Below are 25077 nucleotides of genomic sequence, written 5' to 3'. Positions count from 1 at the left end.
GGGACCCTCTGAGCTCTCCTGATCCACTCTGTGGAGGAACCATCAAGAATTAGTTCAAGCACAGGATAAAGATCCAGTCAGTGACATTTGGACAGAAACAGACTCTGTGGCCTCTTTTCCACCGACGGGGTTCCAGTGCCGGTGCCAGTATTTGAACCGTTCAGCGGGTTTTCCACCACGAACGCACTCGATGCTCAGCCAAAAAACAGGTTCAACTCAGGCCCCGCAAGCTAGCTGGTCTCGAACCAAGAGGGCGTGACGAAAGCGGCAGAAGGGCCTGACTCAGCTAACTCAACATAAAGTTTTCTATCGCTTTTTCACTGCATGGTGTGTATTATATGAGAAAAGTGAAGCGATTCTCACGGCTGTGAATTAGGTTGGGCTCTAAGGCTGAACTTGCTGTTTTGTATCAGTTCATATCACAGATAAAAGGACACAAAGTGCGTACTTGTTGTCTTGATCGTAATCGCTGTCTGTGTTTACCTTTGTGCTGCACACAGATGCTGCAGTAGCTTTGTTTGGCATGTGCGCAGCACAAAAAAAGGGGAGCGTATTTTCCCATGTTTGTGCCCTTTGACTTCCGTGTCCAGAAGAGGACCCGCCCACAGTCATACGTTAAGGATCAGTTCACCAAGTGCGGTGGAAACGTGGGCTCATTCTTAAGCGTTTCGCCGGTTTATTGAAATGGACACCAGCACTGGCACAAGCACCGGCACCTCGGTGGTGGAAAAGTAGTAAATGACTCCCTGTAGCTGTAAATGTTCTTTCATCCAGCAGATCCCACTGAGAGTCAGCAGTTTGGATTAGTGTGTTGCTTTGAGTGCTCTGCTGAGCATTAATGTCGAGACAACGTCAGGGTCAAAAGTATTTAAAGCTTTAAATTGGACCTCAGAGCAGAAACCTGACAGTCAGAACCTGAAGCTCTACCTTTGACTTGAAGCTGAATTCCAATCAGGATTATTGGAAGTCGAAGTCGAATTATGAGACTTTTTCCTGAGCAAAGGTCAAAATCATGTTCTCTTTAGAATTATCAGCTGTAAAACATTTGACTTAAGAAAAATCAGCCCTTTGAGATGATCATCAACTTAAGATGAAATGCATAATTCTGGCTTCCAAACTCCAACATCTATCCTTTCCTACTTGCCTAGAGAGCTGCTAACTAGCTGTGACTCAGCTGTTTCCTGGCAGTAATCCATACAAGTATCTAAGAGGGTGAAATCTCAGCTTTTTGAACTGGGCATAGAGTCAGAACAGCGGCAGGATACACTACAGGGCCTAGAGAGGTTTAATCAATACTGTATAGATATCTGTTTAAGAACCCACAGGTCTGTCTGCTGCTCTCAGCATAGGGAACAGCTTTCTACCAGCAAGGTCACTGCCTAAGATGAGACTTATCCCCTCTGCTGGGAGATAAGGTTACAAACCCACTGACAAACCCTGTAACCAAAACACACTTCAGATAATCAGGATGCAGTGGTGCACAGAAACTGGGGTTGGCTCAGGAAGGGCATGAAGTGGGAAAACTCTGCCAGATCAAAAACATGCAGACCTGCTGTGGTGACCCCTTGTGACATTGTGTAACCCTGGTTACCTTTAATTAATCGAAGTGAGGAAGATATGACTGGACCAATATCAGAAATCCTGGGTACTGCAGGAGCCCAGGGAATGAACATCAGTAATGAAGACACCACAATAAACTTGGTACAAAATTTGGATTTAAACACATTTTTAAGATTATCTACTTCATCTTTCAGGGAGGTTATCTGCTTCTTTTGGCTAAGATCATGTGAGCTGCATGTTAGCCAATCAGCAGCTGCATCAGTCACCTGTGTCTGCTCAGGAAGCATTCAGGTGCAGGATTTAGAGTAGGTCAGCTGTGTTTGGGCTCCGCTCACAGTCAGTGTAGTTCCATGTGTGCAGAGTTGTGTGAAGAGATGGATGCTTGAAGCCTACAAACATTTACATGGAAAAGCTTCAAATTTCTGTTTCCGTCAATAGTTCAGTGAACAGAAGATGAACTGATCTCCAACAGCCACAAAGATCAAACTTTAGTTTAAAGGTTTTTTTTTTTTTTTTTTGCATTTTTGGCCACAGCGGCTTTTCTCGGCAGTGGAGAGAGACAGGAAATGGGGGGGGATACAGGGGAAGACGCGGTCAAACTGGCGACAGGCTGGGACTCAAACCCACGCCACCTGCACCGCGGCATATGTATGTGGTCGCCAGCGTCACAACTAAGCCACCCGGGCGCCCTATACTTTGACTTTTATTTGGTGGATTTTCAGAGTGGAGAAAAGTGGAGAGTGGCTTTTGTGTTTAGAAGTTTACAAAAACCCAAATAACCAGTGTTTGAGTCATTTTGATGCTAAAAGTTTTATGAGTAAAAGTGAAATCTGTGCAGTAAAGTTGGTGTTGTCATTGTTTTCACTGCAGAATGAACCCCCTCTTAATTTCTACAACATGACTGATGGAAGAAAAAATTTGCCCAAGCATCACTTCCTGTTTGCTGAAGTGGATTTTTCAGCTCTTTAGAAACCAAAGGCTTGACATGTTTGCACAGCAGTTTCTAACCAACAACAAATCAGCTCTCAAAGAGTTCATGTTACTAACAGCTCACCTCTGTGCAGCAGATACCGGCTGGGCCCTAAAATCAACAATGGCACCTTTAGACCTGTCACTCTTTAAGGACACACAGCTGGGTTTAGGTGCAGGTTCAGGTTCAGGTTCAGGTTGGTTCCTGTGAATAATGATGCAGCAGTGATGTGAGTGCTGAGCTGTGACATGGAGAAGAGTCATGGACAGTTAGAGATGGTCATCTCACCTCTGAGCTTTGGTCTGGCTCTCATGTTCCCCACACAGAGTGGTTTTAGAGGGAGGGACTCCCTCCTCTCTGTCCTCACACTGATCCATGCTGCTGAATTCACATCAGCTCACACACACTTTCTACCTTCACCTGCAGAGGAAACACACATCATTCATATGAGCATCAATTGAAATCCTTCTTTCCATCATTTGTGGTCCAAATATTTTTAAATTATTAGTATTTCAGACATAAGAGCCATCAATCAAATACACCCTCTCTGATTAACTCTGCTGCTGAAACACTGTTAAGCTGCAGCTACAACAACTTCTATTGGGGTAACAAAAGTCAAAGTCAAAATAAATTAAAGTTGCAAGCAGTGATGATCGGGTCCTCACACACGTCAAGCCATGGCACAGTCGGGTTGTGCCATACTCAAAGGTTGTCGCGGTTGGAAGCATCCCGCGCTCGCCTGAACACCGTCAATATCAAGGATTGTTGTGCACTATGTGCTGGCGACAAAGTGCTAAAGTGAGGAGGCAGGGCTGTTGTCGGTGTTGTGCCAAACAGTGATCGTCTGACATGAACTGATTCCGACGTTTCTAGTGCAGCTCCTACCTTGTGATAGAAATGCTGTTTCTCAAAATGACCTGATATCAGTCATTAAAAGACATGTTTGACATGTTTCACAGATTATAGGTCAACAACTCATTTACAGCCATTTAAATACAGGCAATCATTTTTTGGCAAATACCGGAAATTGCTTTTTGGCAGATGATCACTTTTTGGCACAACACTGGCAGCTGTTGAATGTAACTAATAAGGTCATTTGTAATCTAACTTAGTTACTCCTAAAATTAAGTAATCAGTAAAGTTACTTTTTAAAGGAGTAATCAGTAATCAGCTTAGTTTTTCAAGGTAACTATGCCATCACTGTTTATAGGTGCAAAAAATTTGTATATGCTTACAGGCCCAGTTTACACAACACAGTTTTAAAATGAAAACAGGAAAGTTCTGATGCTCCGGCCTCCTGCTTACAGGAAGTGATTAAACAGTAATACAAAGCAGCTACTGAACCTGATACACAAACTAATCCACAACTAAACAATAAAGCAGGAACCCAAACTAAGAACCAAACTAGGAAACCCAACATCATACATTTAACAAGATACCAAAGAACAAAAACAGAGCGCTGACAAACCAGGACCATGACAGCACATCGTTTTTGGGTTATCATGTCCACAAAGTTCCCTAACCAGCCACCCACTCAGAGGGGTGACGACAGTAGCCCATCAGTCTTTTATGTCTGATGGGTAATATGTGAAAAACCTTAAAGGAATAAAATAGCACCATGATGCTCGAACACAGTCAGGTCAGAAGAAGATGGTCCAGAGCTGCTCATTAAAGTGAGGATCAGCTCTCTCCTACATCTTACATCAAATTCAGGAGAAAAAAAGCTGATGATGATGGCTGTTTACAGCCAAGGAAACAATCTTCATCACTAAAGTAGAAAAACTGGTACCTGCACGCAGCAGAGTTTCAGTTGGCAGCTCTCCTGAGCTTTGTGAAGCATCAACAACAGGTTAACACACATTAGGAGTTTGAACTTCCAAATACATTTGATTTACACTTCAATTCAGATTTACTTTATACAAAGTCAATAAAAAAGTCTCATTTCGTATTCTGCTCCATCAGTTTCTCTAAAGTCTTAAATATCAGCTGTCAGCAGAGGAATGTACAGTTTAACTAAACACATCTCTGAGTGTGTCACGTTATGTGTGTGCGTCTGTGTTTGAACATTAACCAGGTTATTAAAACTTTATTCTGCTCTGTTCCTTCTATTCCTCATTCTTCTTATTTTTATTTATGAACAAATCTGAGTCCTTGTTAAAGGTGTGAACCATGTGGATCAGATTGTTTCCTGTCCATGTCCAAGGAGTCAGCGAGCCTCTGGTCTTATCCAAGAAAGGTCACAAAGAGACAGAAAAACAACATGAGAAACTGAAAGAGAAGAAACTGAAAAGGTGGATAAGAAAGAGGGAGGAGCTAAGAACCTACTTCAGAACTCAGTAAACAGAGACAAGGTTAGCAAATAAGAACATTTTGATATTGTCTTTGGAAACCTTTGAACTGTAAAAGAAAACAGAGGAACCAAAGAGCAGGTCTGGACTGACCAGCCACAGATACTGAAGAGTAAAAACAAGCTGAGACAGAGACCTGAGAGGGACGGAGATGAGGGGACAGAAGAACTGCTTAAATCACACAAACACCTGACCATACGATGAAGAACAACTCTGATTTTACAGCTCTGCTATGATCAGCTGTGTGGAAGGTAGTATTGTGGACCCAAATGCAGTGTGCTGAATTTTCATTACATGTGTCATCTTGAAGATTCTTATGTCACTGTCCTGGTGGCCTGTATGATTCTTGGTAAATAAAGGGTTAAGTAGACGGACTGTTCCCATGGACACCTCTGTTTACATTAAATAGCACCTTGGCTAGTGGAGCGAGGTACGTTTACCTTGTAACAAAGTGTGAATGTTTTACTGTTTGGTTTCTGAGTTCAACAGTAATCATCTCACATTTATTTTGGAATATTATTGTGTTTTGTTTGAAACTGTTTATTTGAGTAGCTTTCTTCTTTGTGAAATGTATTTTGTGAGTTTGTTTTGTATGTAAATTTATAATAAACTAACCCCCTTCTCCCTTTGTATTTTTTAATCTAAGTTTTCACAGTGCAATACGAAGGTGTTGAAATGGAAATAAAGAATTAAGCATCTGTCGAGACTCCATTTGTTGATACCAAGGACAGCTACACCAAGCACACAGAATAATGAACCCAAATCCAGAGATCACCTAGAATAACACTACAGAAAACTCAAAATCCTGCACAGAACATTAAAGATTACTGACCAACACATGTTCACTCCTAACTCATCACAAACAATAACACACTGGCTACCAAAAGAACCAATCACAAGAGAGGACAGAGAGTCTATCGAACACATTCAGAACAAAAGCAGGGAGAATGTCCCTTTAATGAAGACAAAGCACATGAATGAAGCTCCACTAACAACTTTCCCGTCTTCTAAATGCAGCTTTTTACTGTCTGTGTACAAACTGATGGCCAGTGAGAGGAAGCGGGAATGAGAGGATTGTCCTGGGCTGTGCCAGTATTCCCAATCATCCTGAGAATCCTCTCAGAGAACTCTAAACTCAGCCACAAAATATCCTCATGGAGTCCAGTTTAGGAGCTCTGAGCACCACCTCACACTTATACTTCAGTGAGGAGGGGGCTCCACCATGTTGTATGACTCTTTCTCTCAAGATCTGATTGGCTGATTAAACACGCGCACATCAATTACTCGTCTTTCTACACAAGGTTACATGCATCAGTAAACTATAACTGACCAATCAGATGTTAGACTGCATCTCCAGCATAAGCTCCACCAGGAGATGTACCGACTGCAGAACAATTGCTTCCCTGAAGCTAACCAGACGTGAACTGTATACCATCACTTCCAGTAGGAAAAGCTGCAGAGCATAATTCCAGTGCCCTCCGGGAATGATGCTCTGAAATTTGCTCCTCTCAAGAACAAACTCTCTTCCTCCTCACCCTCTCACTTTGTCTCCTTTGACCTTTTGAGGATGATGGCTTCATGGATAGATAAAGCTGGATGTCATCTGCATAACAATATACATAATGAAAATGTATGCAATGTTTTCTAATAATACTACCCAAGAGACGAACATATGTTGTAAATAGAATTGGTCCTAGCAGAGAACCCTGTGGAGCTCCATAATTAACCATAGTGTGTGAACAGGACTCCCCATTTACACAAACAATTTGGTGTCTGTTAGATACATATGATTTATAAATATGGGCTCTAGATGTCGTCTCACTCTCAGTATGAGGAAGCTTCTGGAAACCAGGTCCTCATCTATTAAAAGATGCTCTCTCCCCACCAGCTTCCTCTTGTTACCATCCTCTGAATAAAAGTCATGTTACACAAACACGCTGGAAAGATTTTTCCTTTAATATCATCGTTCATTTCTCACAGGCTGGTGTTCAGCTGCCTGCAGCAGGTCCACCATGTACAGATGGAACAGCTGTGTTCCTGTAACCTGTCCAGCTGCTTCCACTCTCTGAAGGAGGGTGTGACGTGTGCAGGTGCAGCACCTGACCTCCTCAGCCTGACCTTGATCAGAGTCACAGCTTCAGTGGATCAGCCTCTTTCAGCAGGCTGTTGGTGGCACACACTGCTTTAAAGACACACTCTTGTTGCTGTCAGTGAAGCATCGCTGATGATGGCACATCACTCACTCACATGTAAAGTTAAACACCGAAGCAGCAGCACAACATTCATGACCTTCACCTCTGTGTATGAATCCAACCAGGCTGTTGCGCACGCTGAGCTCTGTGGACATGAACCCACTGACACCAAACACAAAGCACAGAGTATGACAGCAGCAACACAACAGCAACAATGAACATGACCATCACAACACAAAGTCATAGAAAAGCTGACAAACCGGCCTGAATGTGCTAAATCATGGTAACTGATGCTGAAGACATCACCTGGTTAGCAGCAGGTGATGTTCAGAGTTTAAAATCAGCTGGAAGTGTCACTGAGTGTGTCAATCACAGCATGTTCTCAGAGTGATGCAGACTCTCTGCTGGGGGAACACTTCTAAAATGTGCAGCTCGTTACTGATACATCCTGAACTGTGACTGAATGTGCAGGAATTCATTTGGTAACGCAGAAAATGTCTAAATGTTGTTCTGCTTGATTCTAACCTGCTGCTGAGTCTCTGCTGGAAACACAGACACACAGCAACAACACCTGCTCACACCTGTTCAATGACTCACATTAAATTCACTCTGATCTGCGACAAACTGAAGCAATTTCCAAGTTTCCTTTTTCAGGCTGTGGGACAGGACGTTTTACTGTGTTTAAAGTCTTTGAGTCACCTCAGAAATAAGCAGCACTGAGAGCGACTCAGCCGCAAAATAATTTGCTGCAGTTCAAATCTTTATTTCACTGCTCTGGACCAGAAACCACCACATTAACCAGCTTCTGTCTTTATAATTCCAGTCCAGAAGTCCCAGTAAGTTGATTCTGTTGATCTGGATTCATTTGAGTTCCTGTGAAGACGTCACTGAATGAAACTTTTCTTTCACTGAAAACGTCAAATCCAGAAGACCATAACCCACTTTAAGGGATTTATTTGCAGCAGTGCTGGATTTTACTTTATTCTTATCAACATGTTATTTTAAGTGCCTTGATGTGACTGATTGTTGTGATTTAGTGCTATATAAATAAAATTGAATTGAACTGAATAGCGGACACAGTAACCCACTAACAATGCTGTCCCCATTTAATACAGTCCGGTCAGAGACATGAGACGATGTCACATCAGGTTAGAACTTTATTTTCTGTTGCCACACAATAAGCACACACTCAGGCTGACCAGTGGAAATGTGGTTCTACAATAGGTACAAAATATTCAAATATCACTTTTAACTAATCAACGTCTATGTAGCATGCATCACAGTCATTAACAAACAAATTATCCTATGAACAGTAAGGACAAGTAAGGCGACATGAGCGCAGAATCATCAACAGGAGAAATCTCTCATTTGAGGGTCGACACTGCCCTCTACTGGACCAAACAGGTCACTGCAGCGCCGCTCTGACATGGTTTAACAGAGGTGCTGTCGGCAGCAACAGGTGTAACAGTACAAACTAACTTAGTTTGACACATATTAGCTCCACCATAACCATCACCTTACTCACTACAACAGCTTGTGAAGCAATGCTAACACACTCGCTTATGTAACAACAACATAGCCGCTTGTACACTAACAGTAATTACTATTAAAAACGTGGCTAAATCTATGTGGAACAAACAACAAGCACAATGCTCCCAAGGTGAACTTACTCTACTCGTCCCACGCACGCACACAGACCAGCTTTATTCCAGCTCTGTCCAATAACTTCCGTGCCGCTGCGGCTCCCTCTATCTAGGCTCTCGAGCGAGCAATGATTAATTGATGTATTCCTATTGGTCACTGGGCGAATCATGCTGCCTCCATGCTGCTAACGCATGGTCTGCAGGATGGGCTTTTTAACAATTAGAGTCACAGAGTTTGAGAGATGGATTTTAAAGATGGTCTTTGAACAATGAATGATGTTTGAAGCGACTGTCTGAAGGTCAAACGTTCTGGTATCTGCTGTGATGCGGACTGTATGAGGACGTGAGTGACAGACAGCTGCTCCAGGCTCAGCAGGAGGGGGGGCGGACAGATCCCAGGTCAGGAACTGAGCCACACTTTAAGTCAACACTCTTTGTGTACTGTAAGAGCAAACTGGGAGTTTCCCAAATCTCAGGAGTTTCCCTAAAGCTGCTTCCTGGACCAGAGTCCAGATTTGAGCTGTGACTGTGTGGATGCAGCTTTGTGCTTTCACAGCCAGCCTGACGTGTGTTTGGAGAGTGGCTGAAATCCCGAAAGGATCCACAGAATCAGCTGTTTGTGTCCAGCTTCACTGCGTTCATGTGAGTGTCACTGTGAAGCAGTTTGATGGAGCACTGATGAACACACATCATTGTCTCTCTCACACTGACTCACACCTGAACAATGAGGCTGTGCAGCATGGCTGTGTCACACCTGCCCCGCAGGTAGACTGCTCAGTTTGAGTCCAAATGGAAACGCGGTCACACGATGAACGCGTCGTCCTCGTCTGCACCTGTCAGTGTGGATCTAACTTCTCCTTGTTCTCAGATTTCTGAGCAGCAGCTGAAACTGCCAAATGAATGAATGTTTGTGACCACATGATACTGAACTCACAATAACTGTGTGTGCAGCTGTGAGGGACCAACTACAGCCAGCACAGATCCATCCTAGAGGATCACTGCAGACTGATAGCAACACTTAGAGGGAACCAGCAGGGGGCGCTGTTCAGACTCCAGTCTGTTGGCTCATTCTTTGATGACAATCAAACATCAACCAATGATCCATCAAGGAAATATGAACGTAATAACCTGACAGCAATCAAACACATTACAATTAACATTACTGTCATTTTATTTTTATTGCTCATCAAACTGTCTGATTCCAGTCAATCAATAATCTATAATTATGTGGATTTGTCTTCAAACACAACAGTTATCCAAAGTTTGTCCTGAAATCATACCGGGGTAACAGACTCTGTGAACCTGACCTGCTCGCTGGCAGGTTTTATCCAACAAACTGAGCGTCTCTCTGACTCCGCCCCTCCTGCTGCACCTGAACCACCTGTCTGACACTCCCATTCATGAGGCAGCTGCAGCTGTCAGACTGTCAGTCTGTGAAAGACAGCCACACACACCTGACTTCAACCTTCAGGTAGCGCACAGTGTCTGACATTTTATCAGAACCATCAAGCTAACAGTTTAACCCTGAGCTTTCAGAGCTATGAAGGTGCATCACTCCCTGCACTGCAGACCTAACCTGCTCCAGAGGAGAAACCAGTGCTTACTGACCAATCAGATCTCTGGAAAATAGCATCACCATCCCTGGAAGATCCCTCAGAGTGCAGAAAGGTTGAACTTGATAATTCTTAAGAGTTTTATTTAAAAAGAAATCAGTGAACACAGTTAACATGATCTTTAACCTTTAGCAATTTTACTGCGGGCATCCATATGTACTGATGTAACCACACAAGTATATGTGATATATAACTATTGTAATTAGTCTATTTATACACAGTGAAATTGTTTCCTCATTGGCTAACCACCTGTCAATCATAAGCTGTAGTTGTTCTGGTTGTACTCTGTGAAGTGCGGCCCAGTGAAGGATCGAGGAGGAGGAGGAGGCGTCAGCAGAGACGTCTTGTTATCCAGAGCGGTGCGTCTGCCCTCCACCACATCATCACCAGGATGAGGGTCAGAGGACCCCCCGACTCCACACTGAGATTCAACCATCATGACAGCAGAACAGATCAGTTAGTCTGACCAGGACTCAAACGACTGAGAGCAGAGTTATAAACACTCTGGTTAATCACAGTCGGCTCACTTTGTCCAATCACAAACAAATGGACCTTACTGACCTTAATGTGTTTAACAGCTCGTGTTGCTGTTAAAGAGCGTCTACAGACAGAAACACGTTCAAGGCTTTTTAAAACTTTAAATGAACTAAGACATGACCTGTAAGCTGTAACAGCTCACACAGCATCAAGATTTTAGATACATTATAGAGATCAATAATTAATATCTGAGAGCCACCACAGAGACATGACTTCAGTGTAAATGGCGGGAACTTTTTCCAGGTTCAGAGTTTGAAGAGACTCGAGTCGACTTTCATATTAAACAGCAGGTGATTCAGTGCCTTTGGTTCCATCATCAAACCTCTTTAGCTCTTTTCATTGGCCCAGACTTTTTAAATAAAGCTATGAATTTATCCATCAGTAAATCCTGTAATGGCACAAAAAAAGTAAAACTAACATTTAGTTTCTACAGTAACAGCCGACTTTAGCCAGCGAGCTGTAATTTAGCTGCACAGCATGTACCTGCCATTACACTGATACCCAGGTTTGCAGTATGTTTGCTCCTCTCTCAGCTGCAGGACAGCAAAACAACACACACAACATACAACAGAGCAACACGACAGTGCAGGAGAGTCGATGTGTCTCTGAGTATTGTTTCAGCTGGGAGAGGCTCCAGCTCCTCTGTGACCCTGAACTGGGTACATGTTAGAAAACAGATTCAGCTGCTTTAAATGCTGCAAATCATGGATGTCAAATTCAGTCACAGGACGGGCCAAAACTAAAAACACAGTCTAAGTCGTGATTCAAACAGGATTAACCTTTACTGAACATCTAAAAACTGAAAATACTTTAATCAGCAGTATGAATATGAACAGCCAGAATACAGCAACTTTTTTCCTCAACACATTAAAATAAAACATGAAATTATATTTTTCTTCAAAAATAACATCAGGCAGAATGGGAATATTTCAAGCTGATGACATTTTGTAAAATAAAAACTGCGATGTGAGTAAAAAGCTCAGAAACAAAAAGATTTTTAGTTTCTCTCTTCTTCCATTTCTCTGAGCCAGATGTGTGGCTGCAGGTTCATTTATGTTTGGGTTGGGCTCTGAGCTGTGGAGGCTCTCAGGATGGAGTGAAGCTGTGCATCAGCTAGAAGGCTTGTTTGTGTGGTTTTTATTCATCTTCATCACAGAGAAAATTTGCTCCACAGGTATGTACCACCAACCATGCAGAGGATCTGAGCAGCATGTAGGCAGAGTCGTGGCATCATGTCAGGAATGAATTGGGTGAACTGTGCAGGCCCCACACAGTCATACTTTGCCCTCACTGTGCTGTTACACCGCAGATCTATCAGGTCCATCTGCATGTTTGTCGGAGTTCTCTCTACATCAACTGCAAGTTCACTTCTGAGCAGTTCAAAGTTAAATTTCTGTGATTCAAAGTCGGCAAAGCGCTGTGAAAACTCAGAGCGCAGTCTGTCCAGTTTATAGCAACTCACAAGACACCTTTCATCCCGGAGCCTTTGAGTCTTTTCCTTTACTTTCCATGAACTGACAGATTTCCTTGGATAGTTCATCAAACCTGTGTGATAAGGCACGTCACCAAATTCAGATTTTATCCAGAAACTGCCAGTGATCTAAACCCTTGCCTCTTGTAAACCTAACGGTACTTATGACGTGTTCTGTCTATAGGGACCTTGCTGCGCAGCATTTCCTGTGACGCAGTGATGCACTGTCAGCTCACCTGTGCAGGTCTCCCTTTGAATCTTGTCCCGTATCTGTTAACAGTCACATGAAATTATTTCCGTATATTTAGTTTTACACGTGCTGTAAGTGATGCTCTGACAGCCTGAAGGACCGAACCAAACTAATAACTCTGTCTGTGATTCATTTAATCTGTTACTCTGTCAAACTTTAATAATAAAATATTCCCACATGATCTGATTCAGTTTGTCCTCCTTTCAGGTTTTATTCCTGCGGTACAAACATATTTAAAAACATCAGTAATAATCAGTGACAGCAGTCCAAGCAGCAGGAAGCAGATCCTGTGTCATCAGTTCCCAGCAAACATCTGGAGTCAGAGCTCCATGAGCTTCTGCTTCTTCTGAGCCTCAAACTGCTCTGCTTTGCTTCTGATCACTTTGATGAGCAGCGAGAGACTCGGTCCATCTGCTTCTTTGGTGTTTCAGCGTCTGACTTGTTTTCCTGTCTCTAAACTGCTGTTTATTGTTTCCTCCTGCTGCCACCTGTGTGGGCGTGGTCTTCACAGCATCCTTCAGGTGATGCTACTCCCCCTGTTGTCTGTTTCTCTTCCAGGAAGTATTTGGTCATGAAGATTTTGTGTTTTTCATTTTTCCAGAAAGATAAAATAGGTTTTGATTGAACAGAAGCACTGATCAGGTTTACCAAGAACTGTTCACTGCTGAGCCACCGCCTCTCAGAGGCGGAGCAACACCTGAAAAACGAGTTTCAGCGTCAGAGTCCAGAAGTGAAACTTCAAGTGAGAGCTGCAAACTGTGTTTGTCTTCAACGGAGCATCAAACTGAACTCATCCAGCCTTTCTCAACAGCACAGCAGAGCTTCTGTCCAACACTGGTGAGTACAGATGATCACGATCACCTGTTTTAGAGTCCAGATGTGGATCCTCCTCTTTATAAGCTGTAAACATGCTGCGATTCACTGTGGGTGGGGCGGCAGAGAGTTCCCCACCTCTGGTCGGCACCTGTGCTAAATTCTTTTTTTAGATACAAATATAAAAATCACCCTCCCTCTGATTTTTAACAGTGCGCAAACATTAAAATCAGAAATCAGTCCTGATCTGTGACAGCTGAGATGACGTCGCTTGGGGGGAGGATTCTGCTCCAGTTCAGAGTCAAAACTGTAGTGAAAGTAAAAAGTAATAAACCAGATTCAGAGTGTCAAAAAAGAATCAAACAAAAAAAAAATCCTAGAAAGATTCCTGCTTTGTGTCAAACACTTGTCTGCTTCATCATGAGACTGACAATACTGCTTACAATGATGTCACTGAGAGAAAGATTCATATTCTGTGTGAAACTGAGTGTTTAGAGCAGTCAGAACCTTTGGTCATGTTTAACATGAACATCCACCACTGGAACAGGAGATATGTGACAGGAAAGAAGGGAAAGCAGAATAGGTCCACTTTAAATAGAATTCAAACTGAATCTGAACTCAAATCAGTTTCTTTTCTTTCTCACTCAGAGTGCAGACATGTCTGCTGCCAGCTGTCTTCTATCTGAAGATCAGTTTCTGTGCTCCATCTGTCTGGATGTGTTCACTGATCCAGTCACCACACCATGTGGACACAACTTCTGCAAAACATGCATCACTCCGGACTGGCAGGTTAATGAGAGGTACCAGTGTCCCCTGTGTAACAAGGTGTTCAGAAGAAGACCTGAGCTGCACATCAACACTTTCATCTCTGAGATCGTTGCTCAGTTCAGACGTGAAGCTCAGCAGAAAGCCAGCAGCAGCAGCTCAGAGCAACAAGCTGCCAAACCAGGAGAAGTTCCCTGTGACGTCTGCACTGGAACCAAACTGAAGGCCCTGAAGTCCTGCCTGGTGTGTCTGACCTCCTACTGTCACACTCACCTGGAGCCTCATCTGACAATGAAAGGTCTGAAAAGACATCAGCTGATTGATCCTGAGAAGAACCTGGAAGACAGGATGTGCATGAAGCACGATAAACCTCTGGAGCTGTTCTGTAAGACCGACCAGACAGTTGTCTGCATGCTCTGCTCTGTTGTAGACCACAAGACTCATGAGTTTGTTCCTCTGATAGAAGAATATGAAGGAAAGAAGGCAGAACTGGGGAAGACTGAGGCTGAAATTCAACAGATGATCCAAAAGAGACGACTGAAGATTGAGGAGATCAAAGAGTCGGTGAAGATGAGTAAAGATGGTGCAGACAGAGAGAAAGCAGAAGGTGTTCAGGTCTTCACTGCTCTGAAGGAGTCTGTTGACAGAGACCTGAATGATCTCATAAAGCAGATCGAAGACAAACAGGAAACAACAGAGAAACAGGCTGAAGGTTTCATCAAAGATCTGGAACAGGAAATCTCTGAGCTGATGAAGAGAAGCTCTGAGGTGGAGCAGCTCTCACGCTCTAAAGACCACCTCCACCTCCTCCAGAGCTTCTCATCCCTGAAAGATGCTCCACCCACCAAGGACTGGACAGAGGTCAGCATCCACCCACCATCATACGAGGGGACTGTGGTGAGAGCTGTGGATCAGCTGAAGGAGACACTCAATGAAGAGTTTGAAGAACTGTTTGAGGCTGAGCTGAAGAGGATCCAGCAGTATGCAGTGGATGTGACTCTTGATCCTGATACAGCAAATCCTAAACTCATCCTGTCTGATGATGGAAAACAAGTTCACTGTGGTAATGAGAAGAAGAATCTTCCAGACAACCCAGAGAGATTTTCTAAGCGTGTTTGTGTTTTAGGAAATCAGAGTTTCTCTTCAGGCAGATTTTACTTTGAGGTTCAGGTTGAAGAAAAGCTGAGATGGTTTTTAGGAGTGGTCACAGAGTCAGTCAACAGGAAGGAACGCACCACACTGAGTCCTGAGAATGGTTACTGGACTTTAGGGGTACATAAAAATATTTTAACAGCTTATGATGATCCTCCAATCCGTCTCTCTCTTCAGTCTGATCCTGAGAAGGTGGGGGTGTTTGTGGATTATGAGGAGGGTCTGGTCTCCTTTTATGATGTAGGTGATGCAGCTCTTATCTACTCCTTTACTGATTGGTCCTTCAGTGAGAAACTCCACCCATTCTTCTGTCCTGGTCTTAATGATGATGGTAAAAACTCTGCTCCTCTGATCATCTGTCCTATCAATCAATCAGTCTGATCTGTTTCCATGATGAAATTGGATTAATTACAGATTAATCTCAACATTTAAGCCGACACAGAGAAGAAGTCCTAAAAACAGCAGCGAGCAAACTGCACCTGCTGATGAAGACCATGAGATACGGTCAGAAGCTGCAGAACAAGCCAGTAAGCTGAGCTTTAGTTGATGTTTTGTTTTCAAGTTGAAGAAAATGATCCATTTGAGGAAGTCCAGTGTGAGAAAGTAGAAACTCTCCTTTTCTTTTCTTTCAGTGTTTAAAGGCACAGACATTAAAGCAGATACTGTATACGGATATGAGTACAAATGTACTGTTAATATTTGATTCTTTTCATTCAGCTGGTGTTAAAGATCAGAAACAGGATGGAGAAACTGTTCTGCTGTTTTAACATGTACAACACGCTTGTTCAGCATGAGATGAATAAAAATATGAACTTTTATTGTCTCCTTTGGTCATTTCTCCAATGGCAAAATCCTCAAAGATCAGTGAATATCAGAACAGCAGCTCAGCTGATCCCAGTCTGTACACCAAGATAAAGTGTTACTAGCATGAGTTGCATTAAAAGCCAAATCACATTGGTTTCCTGTAAGGAAGGTTACCACTCTTTGGGTGTCAACTTCCTGTGGAGCTGCATTCAGTTCATTTTTTGCAACTACAAAATTGGTTCTTTGGTCACAATAATTTGTCTTACTGAGCCCAGCAATGCAATAAAGCAACACAGACCTGCTGGCAGATCGTGTAACATCTCAATATGGATGGCACAAGTGTTTCCTGTGGGTGTTGGACTCCGTCAGGGCTGCCCTTTGTCACCGATTCTGTTCATAATTTTTATGGACAGAATTTCTAGGCGTAGCCAGGTGGCGGAAGGCTTCTTCCTTGGTGGCCTCAGAGTCTCATCTCTGCTTTTTGCAGATGATGCGGTTCTGTTGGCTTCATCAGGGGGGGGCCTCCAGCTCGCAGTGGAACGGTTCGCAGCCGAGTGTGAAGCGGCTGGCATGAGAATCAGCACCTCTAAGTCTGAGGCCATGGTCCTCAGCCGGAAAAGGGTGGAGTGCCATCTCCGGCTCAGGAACGAGTTCTTGCCTCAAGTGGAGGAGTTTAAGTATCTCGGGGTCTTGTTCACGAGTGATGGGCGAAGGGAACGGGAGATTGACAGGCGGATCGGGGCTGCTTCTGCAGTGATGCGGACGCTGCACCGGTCCGTCGTGGTGAAGAGGGAGCTTAGCGTAAAAGCGAAGCTCTCGATTTACCGGTCGATCTACGTTCCTACTCTCACCTATGGTCACGAGCTTTGGGTAGTGACCGAAAGAATAAGATCGCGAATACAAGCGGCAGAAATGAGTTTCCTTCGAAGGGTGGCTGGCCTCTCCCTTAGAGATAAGGTGAGGAGTGCGGCCATCCGGGAGGGGCTCAGAGTAGAGCCGCTGCTCCTCCACATCGAAAGGAGCCAGTTGAGGTGGCTCGGGCATCTGATTAGGATGCCTCCTGGCCGCCTCCTGGGTGAGGTGTTCCGGGCATGTCCCACCGGGAAGAGGCCTTGTGGTAGACCCAGGACACGCTGGAGAGATTATGTATCTCGGCTGGCCTGGGAACGCCTTGGGGTCCCTCCGGATGGGCTGGAGGAGGTGGCTGGGGAGAGGGAAGCTTGGGCTTCTCTGCTTAGGCTTCTGCCCCCGCGACCCGGCCCCGGATAAGCGGAAGAAAATGGATGGATGGATGGACAAGAGTTAAAGCAATACCTATCATTTTTGTTTCTTATGCCCGTTTAGTCATAAATGGGCCAAAACTATCCATGCCACAGTAGTGGAAGGGTGGTGAGGACTCCATACGTTCTCTAGGAAGATCACTAATTCTCCTTCCACAGGCATTAGGAAAATAAGTTTAGTGCTCCTATAATAAATCATACATTTACAATAATCATGTTTATGTTTAAGTTGTTTTTCAGGATTCTTGTTGTTGAGCAGACAATGCCTAAACGAGGAGGAAGAAAACCACAAAGTTGTCTTGAACAGACTGTACTTAACTAAGGACTACTTGCAGCTGGTGAAACTGTATCAACTGCCAGCTTCCTCCTCATCTGCATCCCTTCTGTTATTTAAGGACATGTGCATGTAATCCTGTAATCATGCTCCTTGGGCCTTCCTTGAGTGAGCAAATGCAGACGATTTCCGTGTCTCTGGAGCTTGAAAAAGGGCAACTGAACTTCTTTTTGTTTCTTGAAGCCCACAAACACAGACCAGTACCTCCTCTTTGAGTCCTACCACCCATTGGAACACAAACTTGGGGTGATCAGGACCCTGCAACACCGGGCAGAAAGCATTCCCTCTGAGGCAGAAGGGAAACAAAAGGAACACACATGTAAAGAAAACCCTCAGAACATGTGGTTATCCCAAACAAGCTTTCATCAAATCAACCAAAATGCACAGGAAAGAAGGTCAAACACAAACTAGGGAGAATAAGAATGACAAGAGGAAGAACACTGTCATCCCTTATGTGGCAGGCTTGTCAGAGAAACTCAGAAGAATTTTCTCCAAGCATGACATCCCAGTATGCTGTTCATTTGATAAGTTTATTAGAGATTTACATCATGAAGTCATTGTAGGAACTAACTGCAGGGAAAAGAGCAAAGATCCAGAAATCAAATCCAGAGTTTCTCTGTGAAAAACAGAAACATGTTAAAGACACAAATATACATTAATAGTCTTTAGTGACTGTTCATCCACATCAGTGTTTGTGTTGAAGACATCAATGTTGGTCTCAGTGTGGTTAACAGCAGTCAGCAGTTCAATTAGAAAAAGCTCATTTCAAAACACTTCATGCAGTTCATCTTCTCACCAGCAGAGGGCCACAAATCACCATCAATGAAGAGTTCAAGGAGATAATAGTGACATCAGAGCTGCACATCAACATGTGATCAATATGGAAGTTCATGGTTTTGTCATTGGATTAGGTCAAAAGAAAAAGCATGCAAATGTGCTCTTATTGTGAAAATGTGCTCCTGCCGAGAGCTTCCTGTCCTGCTTCCATCATAAAAATAAGTCAAACATTAAGAGCATGTGGAGAAGTTGGGAAAATGCCATTAAGAAAGAGAACTCAAACAACTGGATTAATTTGAATGAGCTCAGACTTGTTGAAAATGCAGAGGAGCTGGTTGTGAACTGAGCTTCAGAGAAACACAACATCCTGATATTCACTGTGAAGCTTTGAGTGGAAAAAGACAGAAAAACAACATGTGGATCCTGGAATAATCACAGCTTCCATGAATCTGAAAGCGTGTTTGTGAGTGAAAGAGACAGACATGTACAGACTGAACTATCTGTTCAACAGTCAGAGTTTCACTGACAGGAGGACGCTTCTTCTTCCTGCTCTCGTGGAGACGGACACCTTTTTTTCTCTCTCCCAACCTTCTTCTTATCTTCCCTGCTTGCTGCTTGGCTTGTGCTCTAGAGCCTCTCTTTACACATTTCTGAACTGGAAATTAAAACTATGGATTTGGTCAGCTGGTCTCTCAACGCTATTGATCAGATTTTCTCGACGAGAAGATTGGGAAAAGGAGAAGTTTTTTGTCCGACCGGAAGTTACCCAGCTGGCTACATTATGGACTTCTGGGGACACTGGATGATAATGTGCCTGGTGGGTTTGTCCATTGAAGATGTGGAAGACGCTCACATATTTGACTTATTGGTAACAGGATACTTTCTGATTGGACTTGGAGGGTTCCTGACTTATCAGGAAATTGGGAAAGTCTGGGCAGCCGTTCAGGCCTGGACAAGACTGCCTGGTCAATATGAAAGTATGTGCAGAGCATTACACACTCAGACTCAGAATCTGCTGGAGCTGAACTGGAAGCTGGAAGCGAGTCTTGTGGCTTGTAGGCCAGTTTCAGTCATGGCCGTGGACAAAATGGTTTAATCTTGGAGAAGTGTCTGTTCTGCAAGGTGAGGAAGAACCAAGAGAATTCAGCCGATTGGAATTCGCCGTTGAGAAGTTTCAGTAAGACTTAAGGCAGTCAGTAAATTATCAGCAACTGCCTGTACCTAAACAAGTGTATAATCTGGAATTTGGCTCCTCTGCCTGGCCTTGGATAGCTGGAATGTCATTCTCTCCTGGAAGTTATGTAAACAGATGCTCTTCCCCGGCACCATCCGTCTTGTGATCTGCGTGAACTGGTGCTCCTCGCGACCGTTTGCTGATGAACATTCCACCTTTATCAGGACTGTTTAGTCAAGTGAGAGCTGGGTCAGCTCTACAGTAACCCTGAACCCACTCGCCTCATATTGTGCCCTAATGGGGCATATGAGATTTTTTTCTCCTCACCTACCCCATAGTGTTTGCTTTGTTTCCATCTTTTTCAATTGCAGCGCCTCTGATGGCAGCAAGGTTGCAGAACACTTATCTCCCTTGTTTGTTTGATTGTTTGTCTTTTGGATGGATGTTCTGAAACTCCATTTCGTTATATGTTTGACATGTAATGACAATAAATTGATTATGATCCTGATTCTTTACACTCAGCTCAGCACAGAGACACTGAGGAACCATGAGACCAGAGTCTAAATCCAGGACAAAGAGGTTCAGTGAATGTGGTGTTGAAGGTGTGGAGGTGGATCAGAGTGTCAGAGGAGACTCTGTAGAAGGACAGAGTGCCAGCAGGACAGTCCACATACACTGCTACTCTGTTAGAGACAGAGGAGGAGGAGGAGGAGGAGGAGGAGGAGGAGGAGATGGATGCATGACAGTTATTGTGCCAGATAGAATGAGAACCATCATCAGAGCAGTTCAGACACCAGGACTGACCATTGTATCCAAACAAACAGGCACCGCCTCTTTTCCTTTTGATGCTTCTGTAACTCACTGATATAGAAACATTTCCTCTCCACCCGACCTCCCAGTAACAGCGACCAGTCAGATCATCTCTACACAGCAGCTGAGGAACATTAAATCTGTCTGGATGATCAGGATATGACTGAACCTCGTCCACACGTGTCACCTTCCTGTTGTTGTCAGACAGTTTGAGGTTTGTGTTCACTGTGTTTGTGTTGATTGTGAGTTGACAGGAATCTGATGGAGAGAACAAACACAATCCAGCTGCAGTTATTGATCCATCATCTGTTCATTGATTGACACTTTGATGATGACTCCTGACATCAGAGATGTGAATGAGTGATGTGACAGTTTGAAGATGGTTGAATGTGTGCTGCTTTGTTTTCATCAGTCACATTAAAAACACACTTACACTTCCTCAGACCTGGACTCAACCATCGGACTCCAGCAGGCTCCACCCTGAAAGGAGGAGGGGGGTCAGAGGTTATTTCATGTCTTCCTCTGAGTGTTTGTGTCTCTGCTTTCTATATGTTTTTGTTCTTGCTTGGCTGCACAGCTAATTTGTGAGCACCACAAGCGAGTCTAGCCCACAATAACAACCTCATCGTCAAATTTGCTGACAATACCACAGTGGTTGGATTCATCTGAAGGGGAGATAAGGCAGCCTATAGAGAGGAGGTCCTGAAGTTTACAGCCTGGTGTTCAGAGAACAACCTGCACTGAACACCATGAAAACCAGAGATCATCATCAACTTCAGGAAACACAGGACTGACCCAGCTCCCCTCTACATCAACGGTGAGTGTGTGGAGAGGGTCCACACCTTCAGGTTTCTTGGTGTCCTCATCTCTGCTGATCTCTTTTGGTCAGATAACATCACAGAGTCCTCAGGAAGAACAACTTGGACTCAAACCTGATGCTGACCTTCTACCGCTCATCCATTGAGAGCCTGCTGACGTACTGTATCACAGTATGGTATGGCAGCTGCACTGAGGCAGACAGGTTGAGGCTTCAGAGGGTAGTCAAGACAGCACAAGGAATCGTTGGCTGCCCTCTCCCCTCCCTGATGGACATCTACACCTCCCACTGCATCAGCAGAGCCAGGAACATCAATTCAATTCAATTCAATTCAATTCAATTTTATTTATATAGCGCCAAATCACAACAAACTGTCGCCTCAAGGCGCTTTGTATTGTGGGTAAAGACCCTACAATAATACAGAGAAAACCCAACAGTCAAAACGACCCCCTATGAGCAGCACTTGGCGACAGTGGAAAGGAAAAACTCCCTTTTAACAGGAAGAAACCTCCAGCAGAACCAGGCTCAGGGAGGGGCAGTCATCTGCCGCGACCGGTTGGGCTGAGGGGAGAGAAAGACATGCTGTGGAAGAGAGCCAGAGATTAATATCAATTAATGATTAAATGCAGAGTGGAGTATAAACAAAGTAAATAAGGTGAATGAGAAACAGTGCATTATGTGAACCCCCCAGCAGACTAGGCCTATAGCAGCATAACTAAGGGATGGTTCGGGGTCACCTGATCCAGCCCTAACTATAAGCTTTATCATAAAGGAAAGTTTTAAGCCTAATCTTAAAAATAGAGAGGGTGTCTGTCTCCCGAATCCAAGCTGGAAGCTGGTTCCACAGAAGAGGCGCCTGAAAGCTGAAGGCTCTGCCTCCCATTCTACTCTTAAGTATCCTAGGAACCACAAGTAAGCCAGCAGTCTGAGAGCGAAGTGCTCTATTGGGGTGGTATGGTACTATGAGGTCTTTGAGATAAGATGGTGCCTGATTATTCAAGATCTTGTATGTGAGGAGAAGAATTTTAAATTCTATTCTAGATTTAACAGGGAGCCAATGAAGATAAGCCAATATGGGAGAAATCTGCTCTCTCTTTCTAGTCCCTGTCAGTACTCTAGCTGCAGCATTTTGGATCAGCTGAAGGCTTTTCAAAAAGCTTTTAGGACAGCCTGATAATAATGAATTACAATAATCCAGCCTAGAAGTAATAAATGCATGAATGAGCTTTTCAGCATCACTCTGAGAAAGGATGTTTCTAATTTTAGAAATATTGCGCAAATGCAAAAAAGCGGTCCTACATATTTGTTTAATATGTGCATTGAAGGACATATCCTGGTCAAAAATGACTCCAAGATTTCTCACAGTGTTACTGGAGGCCAAAGTAATGCCATCCAGAGTAAGTATCTGGTTCGCCACCATGTTTCTAAGATTTGTGGGGCCGAGAACAAGAATTTCAGTTTTATCTGAATTTAGAAGCAGGAAATTAGAGGTCATCCAGGCCTTAATATCTTTAAGACATTCCTGCAGTTTAACTAATTGATGTGTGTCATTTGGCTTCATTGATAGGTAAAGCTGAGTATCATCTGCATAACAATGAAAATTGATGCAGTGCTTTCTAATAATACTGCCTAAGGGAAGCATGTATAATGTAAATAAAATTGGTCCTAGCACAGAACCCTGTGGAACTCCATAATTAACCTTACTGTCTGAAGAAGACTCCCCATTTACATGAACAAATTGGAGTCTATGAGATAAATATGATTCAAACCACTGCAGTGCAGTACCTTTAATACCTATAGCAAGCTCTAATCTCTGTAATAAAATGTTATGGTCAACAGTATCAAAAGCTGCACTGAGGTCCAACAGGACAAGAACAGAGATGAGTACACTGTCAGAGGCTCTAAGAAGATCATTTGTAACCTTCACTAATGCTGTTTCTGTACTGTGATGAATTCTGAAACCTGACTGAAACTCTTCAAATAAACCGTTCCTCTGCAGATGATCAGTTAGCTGTTTTACAACTACTCTTTCAAGAATCTTTGAGAGAAAAGGAAGGTTGGAGATTGGCCTATAATTAGCTAAGACAGCTGGGTCAAGTGATGGCTTTTTAAGCAGAGGTTTAATTACAGCCACCTTGAAGGTCTGTGGTACATAGCCAACTAATAAAGACTGATTGATCATTTTTAAGATTGAAGCATCAATAATTGGAAAGAATTCTTTGAACAGTCTAGTAGGAATGGGATCTAATAAACATGTTGCTGGTTTGGAGGAAGTAACTATTGAAGTTAACTCTGAAAGATCAACTGGAGCAAAAGAGTCTAAACAAATACCAGTAGTGCTGAAAGCAGCCGAACATGAAGAATAATCTTTGAGATGGTTATGAATAATTTTTCTCTAATGTCTAAAATTTTATTTGTAAAGAAATCCATGAAGTCACTACTAGTTAACGTGAAAGGAATACTCGGCTCTACAGAGCTCTGACTCTTTGTCAGCCTGGCTACAGTGCTGAAAAGAAACCTGGGGTTGTTCTTATTTTCTTCAATTAATGATGAATAGTAAGATGTCCTAGCTTTACGGAGGGCTTTTTTATAGAGCAACAAACTCTTTTTCCAGGCTAAATGAGCATCTTCTAATTTAGTGAGACGCCATTCCCTCTCCAGCTTTCGGGTTATCTGCTTTAAGCTGTGCGTTTGTGAATTATACCACGGAGTCAGGCACTTCTGATTTGAAGCTTTCCTTTTCAGAGGAGCCACAGTATCCAAAGTTATACGCAGTGAGGATGTAAAACTATTGACGAGATAATCAACCTCACTGGGAGCAGAGTTTAGGTAGCTGCTCTGCACTGTGTTGGCACTGAAGAGCATAACAATGAAGGAATTAGATCCTTAAACTTAGTTACAGCACTTTCAGAAAGACTTCTACTGTAATTAAACTTATTCCCCACTGCTGTGTAATCCATTAAAGTAAATGTAAATGTTACTAAGAAATGATCAGACAGGAGGGGGCTTTCAGGGAATACTGTTAGGTCTTCAGTTTCTATGCCATATGTTAGGACAAGATCCAGAGTATGATTAAAGTGGTGGGTGGGCTCCTTTCACCAAGGACAGCTCACACCCGACTTTGAACTGTTTGACCTGCTGCCCTCTGGCAGGCGCTACAGGTGCATCAAAGCCAGAACAAACAGACTCAAGAACAGTTTCTTCACCAGAGCAATCACCACCCTGAACTCTCACATTCACCCACTCAACTGTGCAACACCCACATCTCTGTGCAATATTATAATATTCATAATGAACAATATCTATCACTCCTATAATGTGCAATATCTAATATTCATTCACTAGTGCAACATTCATTCACCAAGTGCAATACTCATCATCTTCATTATGTATGTAGATGCTTATTTTATTTTTTTGCAATCTATGTATTTTTATAAATTCTGTTTTATTTCTTGATATTTTTAGTTCTATTTTTTATTTTATAAAAAACTTGAAACTGGAAATGAACTCAAAATGGACAATTGGTTTGATACGAAGGAGTATTACGGCCACGTTGAGAAAAAAAAATTAATTGTTGAGAATAAAGTCAAAATTTTGCGATTAAAGTCATCATTTCAGGTCAAACAAACACCCATGGCTGCCACACCCTCTACAAAATACCTCAGGTAGATGAAACAAGTTGATCAGCTGTTTTATTGTGTCTTGTGATTCTACATATCCCCTTTGTACTGCATGAAGGTGCAACCATCCATATTCTTGCATCTGTC

General features: G+C 43.2%; 1 protein-coding gene and 1 pseudogene across 1 annotated transcript; one reads left to right on the top strand and one right to left on the bottom strand.

The window, feature by feature from the left end:
- LOC115798549 (NACHT, LRR and PYD domains-containing protein 12-like) overlaps positions 1-25077 on the bottom strand; it is a 58866-nt pseudogene that overhangs the window by 23051 nt on the left and 10738 nt on the right.
- LOC115796491 (E3 ubiquitin-protein ligase TRIM39-like) lies at positions 13331-15857 on the top strand. The gene is made up of 2 exons (XM_030752921.1): positions 13331-13421; positions 14046-15857. Exon 2 carries the CDS (start codon positions 14055-14057, stop codon positions 15693-15695), a length of 1641 nt encoding a protein of 546 aa, XP_030608781.1. The 5' UTR covers positions 13331-13421; positions 14046-14054; the 3' UTR covers positions 15696-15857.

The sequence above is a fragment of the Archocentrus centrarchus genome, chromosome 2 (genome assembly GCF_007364275.1).
Source record: "Archocentrus centrarchus isolate MPI-CPG fArcCen1 chromosome 2, fArcCen1, whole genome shotgun sequence".
Lineage (NCBI taxonomy): Eukaryota > Metazoa > Chordata > Actinopteri > Cichliformes > Cichlidae > Archocentrus > Archocentrus centrarchus.
This window is presented reverse-complemented; position numbering and strand designations above follow the sequence as displayed.